The sequence below is a fragment of the Phaethon lepturus genome, unplaced genomic scaffold, assembly GCF_000687285.1.
Source record: "Phaethon lepturus isolate BGI_N335 unplaced genomic scaffold, ASM68728v1 Scaffold21034, whole genome shotgun sequence".
Taxonomy (NCBI): Eukaryota; Metazoa; Chordata; class Aves; order Phaethontiformes; family Phaethontidae; genus Phaethon; species Phaethon lepturus.
Window position 1 is genome coordinate 1 of NW_010535729.1, and position 17,554 is coordinate 17,554.

Below are 17,554 nucleotides of genomic sequence, written 5' to 3' on the forward strand. Positions count from 1 at the left end.
GGGTGGGCACTCCGCGGCGGCGTGCGGGGCAGCTCGGGGGGAGGAGGTGTCGCGGCCCCTTGGGCAGCTGAGGGTGCGAGGCTCTTTCTGCAGGGCCGGGCGGTGTCAAACGGGGCAGCGGCCCCTCCCGGCTGCCCCCTCGCAACAGCCCTTCCCATCGCCCTGGGGGCCGGGGTGTCCCAGCCTGCCTGGCTTTTGTCAGGGGCTTGTCGGAAGACCTCGTCGTCCACCATGAGCCACTATCCAAAGGCCAAACCCTCTCTTACTCCTTTTGCGGAGCTCTGCCTTTCATTCGTGAGGGTATTCTTAGGTTGTAATAATTCAAATAAAAAACATCTTTGACAGTAGCCCAGGGAAGCTTTTTTCACGTACTGGCAGTTGTAGATCCCACGTTCCAAGGCCTTTTTAATGTGGGTAGCTGTGTTATCTGAAATAGTTCATGATTATGCTTCAGGAACGAGAACGCTAGACATGGCGATCTTGCTTTTTGTGTTTCATGAACTTTGGCACTCTAGAATTGCAGAAACCTGAAAATCCTTCACCCAAAGCTAAAAGTGTAGGTGCTTGTATTTTCATCAGACCTGTATAACTTTTTATATCTGCTTAGAATACTTTTAATGCAAAGAAAATTTGGCCTATGTTTTTGGTTAGTTAATGAATAACGATAGCATTGCAACTGGACGTTTCCCATACTTTGTAAGCAAACAGTTACATGATAAGCCTTTCCAAAGGGTCTTGGTGTAATTATTCGTGCAGTTGTTTGGGGGGTTTTTTTAGAGCAATTAAAGCCATGAAGCATTTCTCTTTGGGGACTGTTAAATTGAGAATACCCACACTCTTCTGGGCTGTCACCTTTTGTTCCTCTGTGTTCTAGCATGGCTGTTTTTGTAGCAATATCTTGAACGTGACTGGGGATTGATCTGGCTGAAAAAGTCTTCTCTCAATAACAGGGTGGTTTTCCATCTGGATGAGTTCTCTGATGAAATTCGTGTTAAAATGTCTGCAATGAGCAGTTGTGGGGACACAGCAGGGACTTTGGGAGGGGAAAGAAACAGCTGGGTGGTCTCTGTGCTGGCATAAGCAGCACTTCCTGTCAAATGTGAAACTGGGCTGTAGAGGGGGTGTGTGTGTGTGTGTCCCTTTTTTTTTTAATTTCCCTGAAGCTGTGATTTCCTAACCAAGGTGAATGCACACTTACAGATGTGCTTAATTACCTTTCTAGTCTAATGCTCAGAGCAGTCCTTGGTTTACTTGAACAAGAAGATGACCCATAAGATGGGAACATGACATTTGCGTGGAAACAATGAGAAACAATGACATTTTACCCAAAATATTTCTAAATGATAAAAGTATAGAATTAAGAGTTTCTTGTTTAGGTAAAAAACGTGTTTTAAGGACTGTGTTTGTAGCAGTACTCATGTAATTGTGGTACTGGCTCTGGCAACTATGTGCTGCTGTGCCACTCACTTCCCTATTTATTTACTGGCCTTTCGTACCCTGAGCAGCTGCAGTAATTACTGGTGTGCTTGCACGCTGTGGCATAATAACAGTCCATTGTGACTTGAGAGGAAGCATGTTGAAATAACTATTAATTTTCATTGCCTCTTTTTTTTCTCCTTAGGTAATTCTAGAAGCTATGGACATCCTCTTTAGAATAAGAGGAGGCTTGGATCTTGCATTTCAGCTAGCAACTACTGATGGTGTGTCTATAAGACTATGATAGATTTCTTAATAAAAGGTTATTTTTATAAATATTAATTAACTAGCTATGATGTTTGTTTTCTTGGCATTTCACCTGATGTTAGGTGCTTCTTCCCAAACCTGTAAATATTAAGTACAAAAAATGTTATTCTTTATCTCCATTCGTTTTTCTGACTGTCTCTTTCCATCATATGTTTATTATTTTTAATTTGAAGTAAAGTTTAAATTGCCTTTTTTAGGCCATTTCATTTATGTATTTTTCCTACTTATGGATATAGTATTGGGATCACTTTTCAGTTTGAATCCAAAGTTTACCATGAAATTCAAAGCAGAGAATAACTTGATGAAAATGAATTCATTATAACAGGATTATACTAGTATTTCAGTTTTGAGATTGTGAGCCAGTCTTCCTAGAAAAATAGAGAAGATGAGAAAGCTAACTAGTTACTCTACTGAATTTAGGCGGGATTGGCTACTGCAATTCCATGTGGAATTGGGACTAGACCATATGGTGTTAAGAGGCTACTCTAGTCCCATATTCTTACAATAATGTGACATTCACTTCAGAAAGTCTGCTGAAAGCTCTCAGCAGCCAGTGAGCTAGCATAGGGTGGAGTGCAGAAGGAAGGTGTCTTTAGCTCAACTGTAGCCTCGTTCTGCATCTTAAAAGGATGTGTCTTTATTAGAAACTCTGAATTCACCGCTAGTGAACCTTGAAAAGGAATTTTGGCTCATTTCAATTCATGATGTGGAACAGAGGTGTTGAATACGTTGGCCTGATGCACTGCAACTTTTGGTGAATTGCATCCCCAGAGAAATGCTATTTATTGGACTTCATTTACAGTGTAGTTGATTTTAACCACAGCGAAGCAGAGTGCTATTCAGATTGTTGGAGTGCATGGTGTTCACACTTGTTATGGCAGACCACTCCGTTGAAGGCACTGAGTTTTGGTGGAAATTTAGCTAAATACGTTAGGGTTTGTTTTTTCTAATACCATAGTTTTTACAGACTTGTAGTGCAAAAGTCAACTAGTGGCGGCCAAATCTAAGTTAATGCATTCAAGAAAAACAATTTGGCATAGTCTTCGGTAACTTGTTAGGCTTTGTATACCTTGCTGCATTCTAAGTAATTGTTTTTAATCTACTCAGTGAGGAGAAGAATGCAGGTAATGTGCAAAAGTTTCTGTGTCATATCTAGTCTTGGTTCAGGAGTGTGTGAAACTTAAAAAGTCAAGCTCTGAAAGACAAAGTTCTATACTGGTAATAAAGATTCAGGCTGACCAGGGTGTGGATTACAGTTACAAGTGTACGTTTGGCCAAAATTTGGTTTGCAGCTGGAGTGTAGGCCCTGCTTTTCCAAAAACTTCCTATGTTTTTGGTTTATAATTCTGAATAATGATATGAAGTCAGAAATATGTGACTCAGATGGAATCTTTCCAGGATTTACTCAAAAGACTAAATATAACCATACATAGAAGTTTGTCTCTGTGTAGAAGTTCTTGTGCAACTGTAGGCTTGGTTAAGAGGTAATTGATGTGAGAATTGACTATGGTGTAGGTTATTCTTCTGTAATTCATTCAGCTCTTCATATTTGACAGCATCTGAGAGAAATAGTACACTCTTGTTCAGGCAGGTATGAGTGTGAATGTTTGAGACAGACCTGCTAAGTGAAATCTTACCTCAGTTTTTGTTTACATAGCCATTTTTCTGATCATAACAGCACTTAGGTTTTTAGTCCAAGTCAAAACATATGATTTTTTTTTAAACGTATGCCCAGCAGCTTCAACAAAAGTGAGGGAATTTTCTAGGCTAATTGTATCCTTATTGTGTTTCAGAGGCATCAACGAAAAAGGCATTAGGATATGTTTTCAGTGACCTTGCAAACAAACTGTCCTCAGATGTTCTTTTATTAAGAATTCGCCACAGCTCAGTCTATGTGTGGCCTAACAATGGTATGAATACTGTTCCAGAGCTGACTGATGATTCTGCTTGCAAGGAGATAAGACGATTTATACAGTGAGTATATTTTAAAATATATAATTTTGAAATAGAACAATTTCATATTACAGAAGTTTCTCTTTCTGTTGATACTTCAGATTTGATCAAGATGATGAGACCAAACGAAAGCTTGGCAAAAAAAAGGATAAGAAGTTACAAGATACGGTATGTGTCTTGCCATGCTAAGAAGTTATATCAGACAACCTATCATTTAAAAATTTTTAGATCTGCCCTCTGTCAACTTTTCTCTACAAAAATAGACATTGACATGACTTAGAGAATCCTTTAAAGTCATTGAGACTCGGCATGAATGCACGGATCCATCTACAGTAGATCAGCACGTAGAAGTTTGTCTTTAACATTACTAGACTTTTTTAAACATGATTATTTCATTACTGAGTTTGTTACCAAATATCTACAGTCTTACTTTTGCTGCCTTGGTGCATGTGTTGTTGGAGACTTATTATCGGTATCTTTATTTTCTGCAGCAGCAGATAGTCAATATAGACCTCATGTTGGAAATGACGTCTTCGTTAGCTGCGTTGGCTCCAGTCATTGAAAGGGAAAATAAGGAACACCACTATGTTAATATGACATTACCAGTTGATGTTGTTGTATCTGTTTCTCCAGAAGAAACATGGGGAAAGTAAGTGTTATCCTGAACTTGTAATTTTTCGGCTTCATTTCTGCTTTTTCTTGAAATAATGAAGTAAAGCTATCGTATCATATCATTAATCAGTTTAATGAAGTAGCATGTAGTATTTCTGTAGTGGGATTTAACTATGTAAATAATAAAAGCTCCTGTAGATGGCTGCTAGCCTTAATAACCTTGAGACATAATCCTTTTGCTATCTACAAAAACTTCAGTTTATTCATATCTGGTAGATTTGATAACTCGTAACTATTGCTCAGCAAGGAATTGAGAAAGTCGGGAAAATGTTCTAAAAATTCTTTTAACTATAGTCTTTTAACTAATTCTTAACTCCCTATGCAAGTGTGTATAAGAGTGAGAACTGGAGTGTATTTCATGAGTCTTTGTAATCTCAGTACTGCATTAGGGGCTGCAGCTGGGTTAGGAAGGTGGAAAACATTAGAGTCTTCCTCTGTTTATAACTTGCGTTTTTTTCCCATAGGATTTTACTCTGAAGTAATGATAAATGGGGTGGATAAAATGCAAAAGAAACCCCCATATAGTCATATATGTAACTCTTATTTTGGCAAATGCTCATAATAGTTTTGTTTCTGATAGGAGACAAGTATCTGCACTTTGGAGGGTTGAATCACTAGGGAGTAGTTTCTGTCTGCAGACATGCTTTGAGTTAAGCATGGTGAGGTTCTGTCTCTCTCTGTGGGCGTGGAAGCATGGAAGTAGTGAGTTCGTCAGACCAGGTGCAAATCGTCAGACTAGGTGCAAATATGTGTATAAGTATTGTATAGCTATCAGAGCTATGAGAGAAAGTGATCCACCATCACTGTTCCACTTCTCCCTTATACTTTGCAGGGTACAGAATCTCTTGGTGAAGGCAATTCACAGGCAATTAACTGACATGGAAAGCTGCATTATGAAATATATGAAGGGAACATCAATTGTTGTACCAGAACAATTTCATTTCATATTACCAGGAAAAAATCATCTCGTAACAATCTCATATCCTACAGGTATTTCAGATGATCAACTGGAAAGTTACAGAAAGGTAAAGCCAACAAATACTAACAGAACCTGATTTTTTTATATTGTTTTTGTTAGTTATTTTAACTGAAGCAGTGGTAAAGCATTTCATTTAGCCAACGTAGAATAAATACTAAGATAACTGCTATTTTTTAATTTATTTTTAGTATAACTGAAGCAGTATACTGAATGTGGAAGCTTGGTTTATTAGAAGCTATTTTATAAAATGTATCAGATCTCATTTTTGTAAGGGAGCAATAAAAACTTTAAAACTACACAGGATTTGGTTTAGGTTGTATCTAAATTATACTTCTGCTATTGGATTCTTTGAATTTCTCCACTTCCATGGTAGAATATCAGATGACTTGTAGCGTGTTATTATTTTTAGGCTTTAACACATGTCCTGAAGGGGTAGGGTTGGGGGTTTTTTGTTTGTTTTGGTTTCTTTCTTGGGGTTGTGTGGTGTTGGGGTTTTTCGTTTGTTTGTTTTGGGGGGCTGCTTTTTGTGGCTCATAGCTGACCAGCCTTAGCTAGCTTTTGTTTGTTTGCCTGCCTTCTGGGTTGACACATCTAGAAAAAGGAATATGGATGAGGTGGGAAGATATTCTGATGTGGCAGTCCTTCCAGGTTGAGACGTGTACCTGGCAGGTATGAGTTCAGGTCGCACAGTTACACGTGCTGAGAGTGGGAAAAGGATCTTCTGCTGCCTTAGAGGTGTAGAAGCCGTGGGGATTTCTCATTTCTTCTTCCGTGTGAAGCATTACTGGGTATATAAAACCTAATCTATTCCTTCCATTTGCAGAGGCCTCAGGCACTGGTGGCACATACGTCTTTCCTGCTCTGTCTTCTGTTCACTCTTATCCACTGGTTGCTAAGTGTTAATGCAGCTAATGTAGTTGGGTTCAGTGTTGGGTCATCTGCGTAAAATATATTACCTGCATTACACACATTATCCTAGATGATCTCATCATTCCTGTCACTCTTAAGCTCTGTGATATAAGACAATGTATCTCTTTAAATGTGACTGCTGTGTTATAAACAGTGCTTAAGAGATCTAAAAATAGACTGAATCTGCTTAAACCGTAAGCTCAGCATCTTTCCTTTCCATGTCTCAGTATGTGGTATTTGTATGTCTTCAGTATTAATTAAGGTTATAATTCAGAGTCTGTGTACCTATATTACTACATAGCTAAAACTGTAATCCTTTTCTATTATGGCATATTTTTTCATACTTTCATAAGACACTTGTCACTCACGATATCTTCAGTGGGGCTCCAGCAGGCATTATCTAACAGGACTGCATAAAATAGTGGGCCCTTTAGATAGGAGGTAAGCCTGTGTGAGCTTCCTTTGAGAGCTGAGATCTTATAGTAAAGCTGAGTGTTTAATTAAGCAGATTTTAATATATTAATTTGCTAAACTGTGCTGTTAAAATGGTTTATGTCTTTGTTGTTACTTACGATGTGATGTTTCTTTTAATCCAAAATTTGAATTGTGCTCTATATTTTTATTCTAACTGGCATGTAGGAATTGCATGGATTATTCAATTTGCCTTGTGACAGACCATATTTCAAGAGAGCAAATGCTTATCATTTTCCAGACGAACCATATAAAGATGGGTATCTTAGAAATCCACATTTACATCTTAATTCACCTGGTATGGAGTCTGGTATGGTATGTTTAAATTGAAACATTTCTAAGAAAGTACTTTTTATTTTACTTGAGATTTGTTCTTAGTAATTTAGACAGTCAATATTGTATAGAAGAGAAAGTGAAGTGACTGGCTTGGCCTTTTGAGCACAAGGACTTCTCTGCACAAAATGGCATTGCTTCAGTTATATTTGTGCCAAAGAAATTGCATTTTATTGGAAAAGGATGTACACATTTTCCGCATGTATTTTAAATTTTCTCAGAACCAAGACAATAAACTAAAACTATGAACAGAAACATGTAGGAGACAAAACCAGGAGGAATAATGATGTGTGAATAACAACCCTTCAATTCTTCCAAAGAGTTGCAATCCCCAACTGAAAGCTTTTACAGTGCAAGTGAGAAGTTGTCTGACTTCTCTGAAAATTGATGCAAGTCTGATCAGATGCATTTATGTTGTCTCTTTATGTGCAGGTTTATTTAGTACATGGTGTATATAGTTATCACCACTATATGCAGGATCGGATTGATGACAGTGGTTGGGGCTGTGCCTATCGGTCTCTGCAGACAATCTGTTCTTGGTTCAAGCACCAAGGTTACATTGATACACCTGTACCAACACACAAGGAAATCCAACAGGTACAGAGCATTTAAGTAGATTAATTATTTTATGCATATTTGTCTAGAAAAGTTTTTATAGATTCTCTTTAAAATACCAAATGCATGTATTTTAGACTTTGGATTTATGTGATGTTTTTAATTTATCTTTTAAATTGAACTGCAGTAATTCTGAATTACTATTTTTAACAAGTTTTATTATAGGAGATCTGCCTCCAAATCAGTGTCAGATGTCATTATCTGTACAAATAAGACTCATTAAAACACTCTTCTAAATATTTCCTTGGATTAATGTTCTATTAGAAGCTCAAATTATGACATTTTCACTGTTTTTGCCAAATGAAAGAAAACAAAGCACCCAATGTGTCATATTAAAATTAGATTTAAAACTTACTTTTGTATTCAGTGACAGCTGGATTAGTCCCCAGGTGTCATTCGTTGATTTACTGCTTTCTTTTGCAACTTTGAGAGTAGTGGGCTTTTCATGGTTTTTTTTGAACTCTCCTTCACATCTTTTTCTATTGTGAATTTGAATGCATACCAGAATATGTTCATTTCTGTTAACAGCAGTGAAGAAAAACAGTAGGCCTGGGTAGCTGACATTGTATTGCCTAGCAAGAAATACTGCAGTTATCTTCGGTCTTCTAAAAATAGTTCTTTGCGTTATATTCATTTACTGAACACTTTTAGCAAAGTTTGATTCAGTCCTTAAAACAACCTTCATCATACCCAACAGGGATGTGAGCACTGAAGTTAAAACTGCATTTCCTGAAGGTTTCTCAGTCCGCACCTAAACCTAAAAGTAGCCAAAGTCCATACGCTCCTGTAGTATTTTTAGACATCTAGAAGAGGGCAGTAGCCTTCAGGAGACTTTATGGGCTTTGTATCCTGAGCAGAAAAGGCCTCTCTCAAGTTCTGCATGTAACATAGAAGCCTCAGAATGGAGAAGAGTTTAAAATGAACCCCAACCTTCGGTGTATTTCAGTGGCCTCTTCCTCGAAGCACTATTTTATGGATCCTTTTCTGAGATGCTTTGAATGGGAATTCAGGTACTTCAGTCTGTGAAGTGGATTCTGCAGTACAAGTGATACACTCCATTATTAGGAAGCTCAGTGCTCACCATCCCAGCTTGAAGTCTTGCCTGTGGACCTGGGGTTATACTCTGTGCTTATAGGCACTGTCTGTATGAGTGTTAAGTGACATTTCCAAAACAGAACCGCTGTGAGTGAAGTTGACATCCATTTGTCTGCTTTTGACCAGCTTTTGACACGTTCCCATACATCAACCAACCTTGTTCACAAAAAGTGGTAGAATTGCTTACTATATGTTGTTGACGTTTGTTTTTTTTCTTCATTGTGATGTTGTAAAGGCACTGGTTGATGCCGGAGACAAGCCTGCAGCATTTGTTGGGTCACAGCAATGGATTGGTTCGATTGAGGTGCAGCTTGTTTTGAATCAGCTTTTTGGAATAACGTCAAAAATATTATTTGTCAGGTAAGAATCAGTATCTGTTTAATAGCTCAGTAATTATTAAAAAGACTGAATGCCTTAAAATGCAAATTACCATTAGAATACATGGGATAAAAGAGATCATAAATCTTTTAAGGGTTCTTCATTCATAAAACCTGTTTTCCTGCCTTTGGTTGTGCTCAGTGCTTACAGATGCAGGTGTTGCTAAATTTCTTGTGGGCTTGGGGTTCCAGTTTGCAGTTGCTATAAATTGCTTAAGGATATGCAAACTGATGTATTCCTTTGCACCGCAAGTGTAATTTTTGAAGCAAGCACACAAGTCTGGCAGTCATAATGAACCGAATGCACACTGACTGTAAATTATTCCTTCATCCACAGAGCTAACCCATCAGTTCAGGATTGAGGAAAATTCCTGAGCAGCCTGGAAATAGTGTTCTCTTTTTCTGGGGTTTGTGTGACAGATAAAACAAGGGATTTGTTTCCATTCTGACAATATGATGCTCTCATACATGATAAAGAACCCTACAAATACATTTAGGAGAAAAATAACAATGTTCAGCATTTTTCAGAAGCAAAATTACTGGATTTTTATCACTTAGGCAGCGCTAAGCAGACTACAGATCTCTGAACTTTTTGTGATAAATACAATCACGAAATAATGTATACTTACTTAGCGTGTATGAAAATTCTAGACAAAGAAAATGCTACACATGGGTTACATTTAGTAAGTTCTGCTTTAGATACTGTAAAAGAGCATGTGACCACAGTGATGGTGATTCTTAACAGTAGGAAAATAGTTCATCCCTTCAATGTTTTGTAAAGCTTTACAGAGCCAATTTTGATCTTTTCTGTTCTAGAGCTTGTATTTGCAGATGATCCACCTATTATTTACAGCAGCTGTGACAGGCCTTGCCAGTATGAAGGTTTTTATTCCTGCATGTAAGAGTATAGAATAGATTCCTTTGTGACCTGGGTAGAATTGCTTATAGGGCTGCTACAAGGGAGCACCAATGTTTCTGAGGATTATGAAAGGCCAACATCACTACCATGCTGAGAAGAAGTGTCATGCTTCTTTTTCAGCTGGTCACTGGCAGTGGATAGCATTTTTGTCTCGGGCTTATTTCCAGCTAGCACCTCTAACTCTTTGTGGAAATAAGACTTTACAGCGGCACCAGCAACACTAGTACTGAATCCGTTATTGTAAACGCACTGTTTCCCAGAGTTCCAGTTTTATATTGTGTCTGCATTTAATCCATCTCTCCAGGAACTTGAGAAGCAGGCACATAGGCTTTCTTCGGGTTTTCAAAGGTTAACCACTATATGAAGAAATACAAAGACAAGATATTAAAAATATCTGTATTAATTTCCTTGCCTAGCTTCTGTCACCACTTTGGGAGTGCTGTCAGTCTTCTAAGGGGAATGTGAGTCTCTGACAGACGTATGTCTTCAGCTTTGAATCTTGGAGTATGTGCATGTGCTGTGCGTGCCTTTCTTTTCCATGTAGACTTCTTTTGTCAGTGGCTGGTCCCCATAGTTGGAAAGGAAAGCAGGGAGTTTATAACAAAGCTGAGTGTTGCTTTTAACAGATTACTAATGTTATTTGAGATTTGATTTTTAAAGCCAATTTGGGTACAAGTGCTGCAGTTGCTTGGGCATTACAGTGGAAACCTATCTTAAGAGACATCATTATAAACACCTTTATCAACACCTTATTTCTGTCATGTTTCTGATGAAGTTCCGTGACTTCAGACTCCCACTTGCTGACAGGGGTAGCCAGTCTGTTTTTTAGCCACTTGGAGGGAGCCACTGGGGCTTAGCAGCTGTCCCCACTGTGGGAGACAAGCAGCAGATGCCTCGCAGAAGCTGGGTGACTCCAGGTGCTCCAGTGGCAACTAGGCTTACAGCAGGTTCATTGGTCTGACCAGAATCTGTAAGTTGCATTAAAAAGCTTCTTGTTTTTTCAGATTATCCCAGGATGTTGACACAGGAAAACTCTAAGCCACTTTCTAATCAGTTACCTAGAGTATAATGGATAATTAGAGAATTAAGCCTAGTGAGGATGACAAATCTATTGTTGTTTTTCTTACCTAGCCAGGGTTCTCAACTAGCATTGCAGGGAAGAGAACTTGCTAATCATTTCAAGACTGAAGGAACTCCAGTTATGATTGGTAAGTGCTTGAGTATCGAAGAATGCTGATGAAAGTGCGTGGCCTCCCTATGCTGAATTTCATTTCAGTTAGAACTCATTCAGTTTCCTGTACAAGAGTTAATAAAAACTCTAGATGAATTAAAAATTATACTTTTCCTAGGGGAACCTGACAAACAATACAGTTTAGTCTGGCTGGTATCTTTTCACTCAGTATTTCTCCCAAGCTCAGTATTAATTAACCTGGTAACAAAAGTCAATCTAAATGGTGTTCTTAACACCTGATGTTGAAGTCAGAACTCGAGAGTTGACTTCCAGTCTCTAGAGTAGCAGAAGTTCGTATGGTTCCCCAAAACTTCCTGTCACAGAAGAGCTGTGTTTATCTGGCTTTGAAGAGAACGGTATTACTATGTTCTTTTTAAGACCAGTTTTAATAACTTGAAATGTTGGTAACCTAAGAAATGTCATTCGTAAGAATGCCCTAACTTTAATCAAACTGTTTCCAAGACAGCTATGATTTAGAAAATGAAGAATATTGAAAATATAATTTTCAGCTTTAATAACATTTTGTCAATTTTCACAATCCGTATTGGGCACTCCATAAAGATAGTGTTAGCCACTCAAATTAGAGGTGCCAGAAGTCCAAATTTTGGTATGAAATATTCTTGGCCTTTCAGCAGCCTTTTTGTCTGAATTTCAAGAATTTAGAATCCTATATTGAAAACTTTTAGTCTGTAACTTATCCTTCCCTGTAATGCTCTTTGTGGATTGGTTTAAATTTTGTTGTTGATGGGAGGGCAGAGGTTGGCTTTTTGGGGTGGGTTTTGGGTTGTTTTTTTTTTTTTTGCTTGTGTTCTCTTGGTGTTTTTGCAATTCCTGTTTGTTGCATGTATCCCAAGGAGGTAAACTCCTCACGATTGCTGAAAGAAACATGCTGTGGCCAGCTCATCAAAATATCCCCTTTCCCTGTTTGCAGGCTAGAGAAAGGGCGGTTGGAGATTGCTACTCTGCCCCTAATATCCATCGATAGAACTTAGTAGAAAACAGCAGATAACCCTTATCCAGAAATTCTGATTTCTGTTCTAATTTTAGTCCTTTTACAACCAGGAAGTTTTCCAGATTCCTTTTCTACATTTAAGTTTCTTTAAAGACAAAGTGAGCAAAACCGATGTTTGAAATATTCTTGACTTCATCTGGTGGAAGTGCTGAGGATTTAACCTGCCTTGCTGACATGGAGGAAATTTGGAAAGTAAATTCTGTAGCTGTAGTAAGTAAAGTAAAATAAGTAATCTTCCCTAGTCGTAGTAAAGATATGTTGTTTAACAATGTGGAGAATCTTATGTAGGACAGCTTCAGAACCATTTTGGTAACCAAGCTAATACGTTCATAGAAGGTGTTGATGTACTTTTATTTTAGGCTTGCACATTTAGCCAATCCCGGTGAAAAATTTTTAGCAATTTGTGTTCCTCCTATTTCAGGTGGAGGTGTTCTGGCTCACACGATATTAGGAGTGGCTTGGAATGAGATTACAGGGAACATAAAATATTTGATTCTAGACCCACATTACACTGGAGGAGAAGATCTGCATGTTATTTTGGAAAAGGTGAGGCTTGATGCACACACACACACATATACACACACACATGTGAATGTATATACATATATCTTGGAATTAAACAAATAGTGTACAGCCAAATACAAATTGGCCCTTGTGTGGCTTCTCCATTCCTTACGAAGGAAGTGCTGGTCCCAGTTAACCTGCATATATGCTACTTATTGTTAGTTTCTGAAACTTAAGTGTCTTTGGAGAAGATGTATTGGGTCAGCAACTACATAAAGTTATTATAGTACAAAGAAATGTTCTTTCTGTGAATTGAACCATCTCCCCTTATATCTAGTGGTATAAACAATAAATGAATTTGGTATTTTGAATGGAACAGAAAGATCTGTTCAGCCTGTAAAATGCCATTACTGAAGCAGTTAAGATAACCATTTATTTAAAATTTAAAAAATAATAATAAAAAAAAAAAAAAATCCAACACCAGGCATTCTCAGATCAGGCCTTGAACTAAGTTTAAAGGGCGGGTACTGAGCTGTTTTGAAAATCTGGGAAAACTCTGAAGAACTAAAGTGTATGTAATGTTATTTCCATATTTAAAGCTATTAAAAGGGATGATGTAGCACATTACAAAACAGTAAGCATAGTGTCAGAAACTTAAACTGTGAAAGTGGCTAAAACATCCTATAGGTAAGTCATCAATTTCTTTTTCTGTTCTTCCTATTAAGTTGCAAATAGCAACTTTTATTTCATGTCTTTATTTGATACCTGTGGGTTGGGTGCAACCAGAAGGGCTGTTGAAACATTTTGCTGACCCCGTAACAATCAAAGCTTGAAATGAATACAGAAAGAAACTATTTCCAAAGAACATGCAGAACCAAAGGCCTTACAGCTCGACGGTGTTCAGGAATGGTCCAGGAGGATAAAAATCCATGCAGGACTCCCTTTCCTCAGCAAAAGTGGCAGGGGAGGGCAGGAACCAAGGTGGACTGTGAAGTTGGTAGCTCTCTCCTTGGAGAACACCTCAGATAATTATGCAGTACCCTGTAAACTTAAGAGCTTTGTTAGACTGTTTTTCTGCTAAATCATGATTATCAGCACACCTTCTGATATTCAGAGCTCTGTTTGGCTTTGAAATAGCAGCTCTTGCCAAAGGTAGCAAGGATTCTTCAAGACAAGAGAAATGGCAACTGTGAGAATGATAGTTTCAGAATAATAGTAGTTTCTGTAGCGGGAAGGGCTGGGGTGGGGAGAGAGATGCTGCTTTTTAGGAACTGAGCTGGGGTGGGGAGAGAGACTCTGTAAAATGTTGTCCATTTATGTGTTTCCAGGCATGTAGAGAACTTTCTGAAAATTGTGTGTCATTGCATTCTATAGATATTTGAAAAGAATTCATACATTTTTAGATTAAAAATAATAAAACTGATCCAGTAGTAGTAGGAAAACCAGAATTTGTAGTAGATTTAAGCACCATCTTACTTTTTCTTGGACAGGGCTGGTGTGGATGGAAGGGCCCGGAGTTTTGGAACAAGGACGCCTATTATAATCTCTGCCTACCTCAGCGACCAAAAGCTATTTAAATTCCACTCTTATGCTGGAATATCCTAAGCCAGAATACTAGCTGATCTAGTTATAACTGTCTTGTTACTTAGCAGAATAATGCTTTAACTCAGTCAAAACCTAGTTGAAATAGAAATGTTGCTTGAGTAATTTTTTTTTTTAATGAAACCTCTAAAAAAAAAAAAGAGTTATCTACTGTGAACTGTATTTCTTACAAATCCATTTATTAAGTAACTAATACTCTTTTCTTTTGGCTAGGACAACTTTATATAGCATTTTTTATTATGCAAAGATCTTTACAGATGAAATACCCCATCCTTTTCTTTTATGGAATTCTTTCTTGCCAAAAGATGAGCTGTCCTGTACCTTTCAGGTTGCATATAGCCAGGTGTGTTGTACATTACGAATCTGATCAAAGGCATCGTTTGCAGCTGGTACTGTTGATAACAGCATTTTAGAAGAGGAGTGGGAGAAAAATGACTGTATGTGCTGAATTTTATGAACTTTGTCCTCATATTTATGCAGAAAAAAATGTGAGAGAATTAATGATTATCCTCATTTATTTATAGCTGTATGAATACAACTATTCGGGGCGGGGGGGGGAAGTCTTCTGTAAGAAGTAAAAATAAACCAGCTTTCCTCCTTCTCGGAAGGCAACAATGTACCAGCATCCATCTAGCTGCTCAAGGTGTAGTCCAGTCATGCTTCTTCATACTTCGGATACCCCTTGATTTCATTTTGGGATTACAAACCGCTGCTTTTGTCAGCTAGGAGACAAGATCTGTCATATGAACAAACAAGAGTAAGTCTGTATCTGACGCCATCAAAACATTAGGATACACCTGTGGAGGTAGTAAAGATGCTGTCTTTGTGAGCTACTCCATCAGTAAAAGTACCTACCATTTTGGTTTTTATTTCCCTCGTGTTAAAGTAACCTTTTTAGTGGCATTCCCCAAACACTACGCATTTTTTTTACAAGACCATAGCCTTAACTGCCTATGCAAGTTAATCCTTACTAGCAGTCTTCTAAATCCAACTGCTATCTAACACGAAGTTTATTGACTTAATTGCCAAAAGCATTTAAAAATATGAAAAATATTCTGGATTGTAGTTAGCTAATGGTATTACACACCATCTGCTCGTCTCCTCTTCCTGCTTATGGATCTGCTAGTTTCACTTTCTGGTTTCTGTGCAGCTGGATCCTCTCTGGGCAAGCTGCGTCTGTCACTCAGTGAGGATCCGGACTGGCCTCTCAGTTTCATTGTCTGAGTGTGCTGAATTGTTGTGAGGAACTTGGCACATTCCAGAAAACCGTAAGCCAGCGCGAGGTCTGCTGCTGTTTGTCCACTGTTGTTGCACAAGCTGAAATGCAGAATTAACAAGAACCATTCAATTAAATTGTAGTATATATTATGAGCAAGCACTGGTCAAGATTAACTAACTGGTAGCTTTAGACAGAAGTATAAAGAATCAACACCAAGAAGGCTTGTCAGGGATAAGTGTGGGGATCTTCTGATACAGAGGGCTGGTACTGAATGCAACAAGGAGTAATTATTTTAAAATAAATTTGTCACCAGTCTATGACCACCATAGCCTATCAGAAAGGCAAAAGGAAGGTGAGCACAGCTTTAGTCAGAATTGTAAACTAACAGAAGGAGAACTTCTGATGGGGAATATTCTCTTAGCGGTTACTATGGAGGTCTTTAACATGGACCTAAACAACGTACGCTCTATGCTACTTTGGTGTGTAGGGCAGTTTTTAATACTGCTCTTATGACTATAGTCATGCTATATTTACAGTCTTAGCATGCACACTCTGAAGAAGAAAAACAACTATGTAAGATACATGTATCCATGGTCACTGTTACTGAAATGACTAAATGTAGCTCAACTTACTCAATTTTGGCATCACCAGCAACAAGGAGAGCAAGACATTCCAAACTCCCAACTTTTGCTGCTTTATGTATCGGGGCTTCTCCAAGGCAATCCTAAACATACAATTTATATATAGCAGTCATTTGAAGGAAGGGCAATAGGATGAAGCTATCTTGTTCTCCAACATGACTGTTTATGGAGTGTTACTCTGCACACTAGCTTGTTGTGAGTTGAGAGAGAGATTAAAGGAATACATTCATTAGCTGCCATTAAATGTTCAGTATGTTCATCACAGCGAAGTAGAAATACTGCCCCATGCAATACTCATTGTTTAACCTTTACCTTCTAAAAGATTATTTACACAGCATACACTCTGCACACCTGCACACCTGAGGGATTGCTGTGACCAACAGCTTGCTGCTACCAACTCAGAGATACAAGCAAATTAAACTTTGCAGCTAGAGGAAAAATCCTTATCTTTACTGGAAGTAGTGGCAAAATTTCAGAGGAAAAAGGAATACTCATTTGTGTAAGAGAATTAAGTTTTCTTTTACATTGCATGGAGCACTCTTAAGTGTGAAATTCAAATATATGTATCAAATTAAATAGCTAATGCAATATAGATAGGATTTCTGGTTCATGCTAAAATAAAGTTACTCTAAAATAAGCAACCCTAGATACCTCGTGCAATACAACTGTGTATATAAAAGCTCTCTTAGATTAAAAAAATGTAAATAATAGTAATTGGATTTCCTGACATGCCAGATTAGAAGTGGGAGAAACAAAACTTCTCTATTTTTACCTGTTGGTTCAAATTTGCTCCTGTCTGCAGCTGCCAAAGTAGTAAAAAAGCTTCACCACCACAAGCAGCCAAGTGAGCTGGAGACTGACCAAAGGCATCTGCAGGTGCGTTCACAGCGGTTCCTGCTTCGAACAGGTTGCTGAAACTACCAGACTAAGATAAACAAGATACCAAGAAAAACAGCAAAAGCACAATGTTATTGCCAGTCTAAGCCACACCGAGGCTTCAGAACGCTGCATCACGGCAGAAAACATCCCCCTCGCGAATCATCGGACCCTTACGTTCCTTGAGAATGCTCATTTAAAAAAAAAAAAAAACAATCCGCGCATGACTTTTTTGGCTTTTAATCTCTTAACCAGAACTCCTCACCGACACCGGCAGTGCCCCAACATATCCCGCAGCAGCTCCACGCAAACCACGCTTCATACAGCTCCGCAGCGGGGCTCCCGCTGAGAAGCGACAGCAGCCCGGCCCTCCCCGACCCTCACCTCTGAAGTGCAATCCAGC

The 17,554-nt window shown here is 38.3% G+C and overlaps 2 protein-coding genes across 2 annotated transcripts; one reads left to right on the forward strand and one right to left on the reverse strand.

Moving 5' to 3' along the window:
* Window positions 1–345: 345 nt before the first annotated feature.
* UFSP2 (UFM1-specific peptidase 2) lies at window positions 346–14,490 on the forward strand (the record flags this gene model as incomplete). Its single annotated transcript, XM_010285949.1, has 12 exons — window positions 346–410; window positions 1,622–1,700; window positions 3,537–3,717; window positions 3,798–3,864; window positions 4,188–4,345; window positions 5,201–5,393; window positions 6,896–7,042; window positions 7,493–7,657; window positions 9,006–9,130; window positions 11,198–11,274; window positions 12,731–12,855; window positions 14,304–14,490. Coding segments are annotated over 12 exons (1,469 nt in total), but the record flags the coding sequence as incomplete, so codon positions are not given.
* Window positions 14,491–15,494: 1,004 nt separating this feature from the next.
* ANKRD37 (ankyrin repeat domain 37) lies at window positions 15,495–17,547 on the reverse strand (the record flags this gene model as incomplete). Its single annotated transcript, XM_010285950.1, has 4 exons — window positions 15,495–15,732; window positions 16,267–16,358; window positions 17,048–17,200; window positions 17,536–17,547. Coding segments are annotated over 4 exons (495 nt in total), but the record flags the coding sequence as incomplete, so codon positions are not given.
* Window positions 17,548–17,554: the final 7 nt, after the last annotated feature.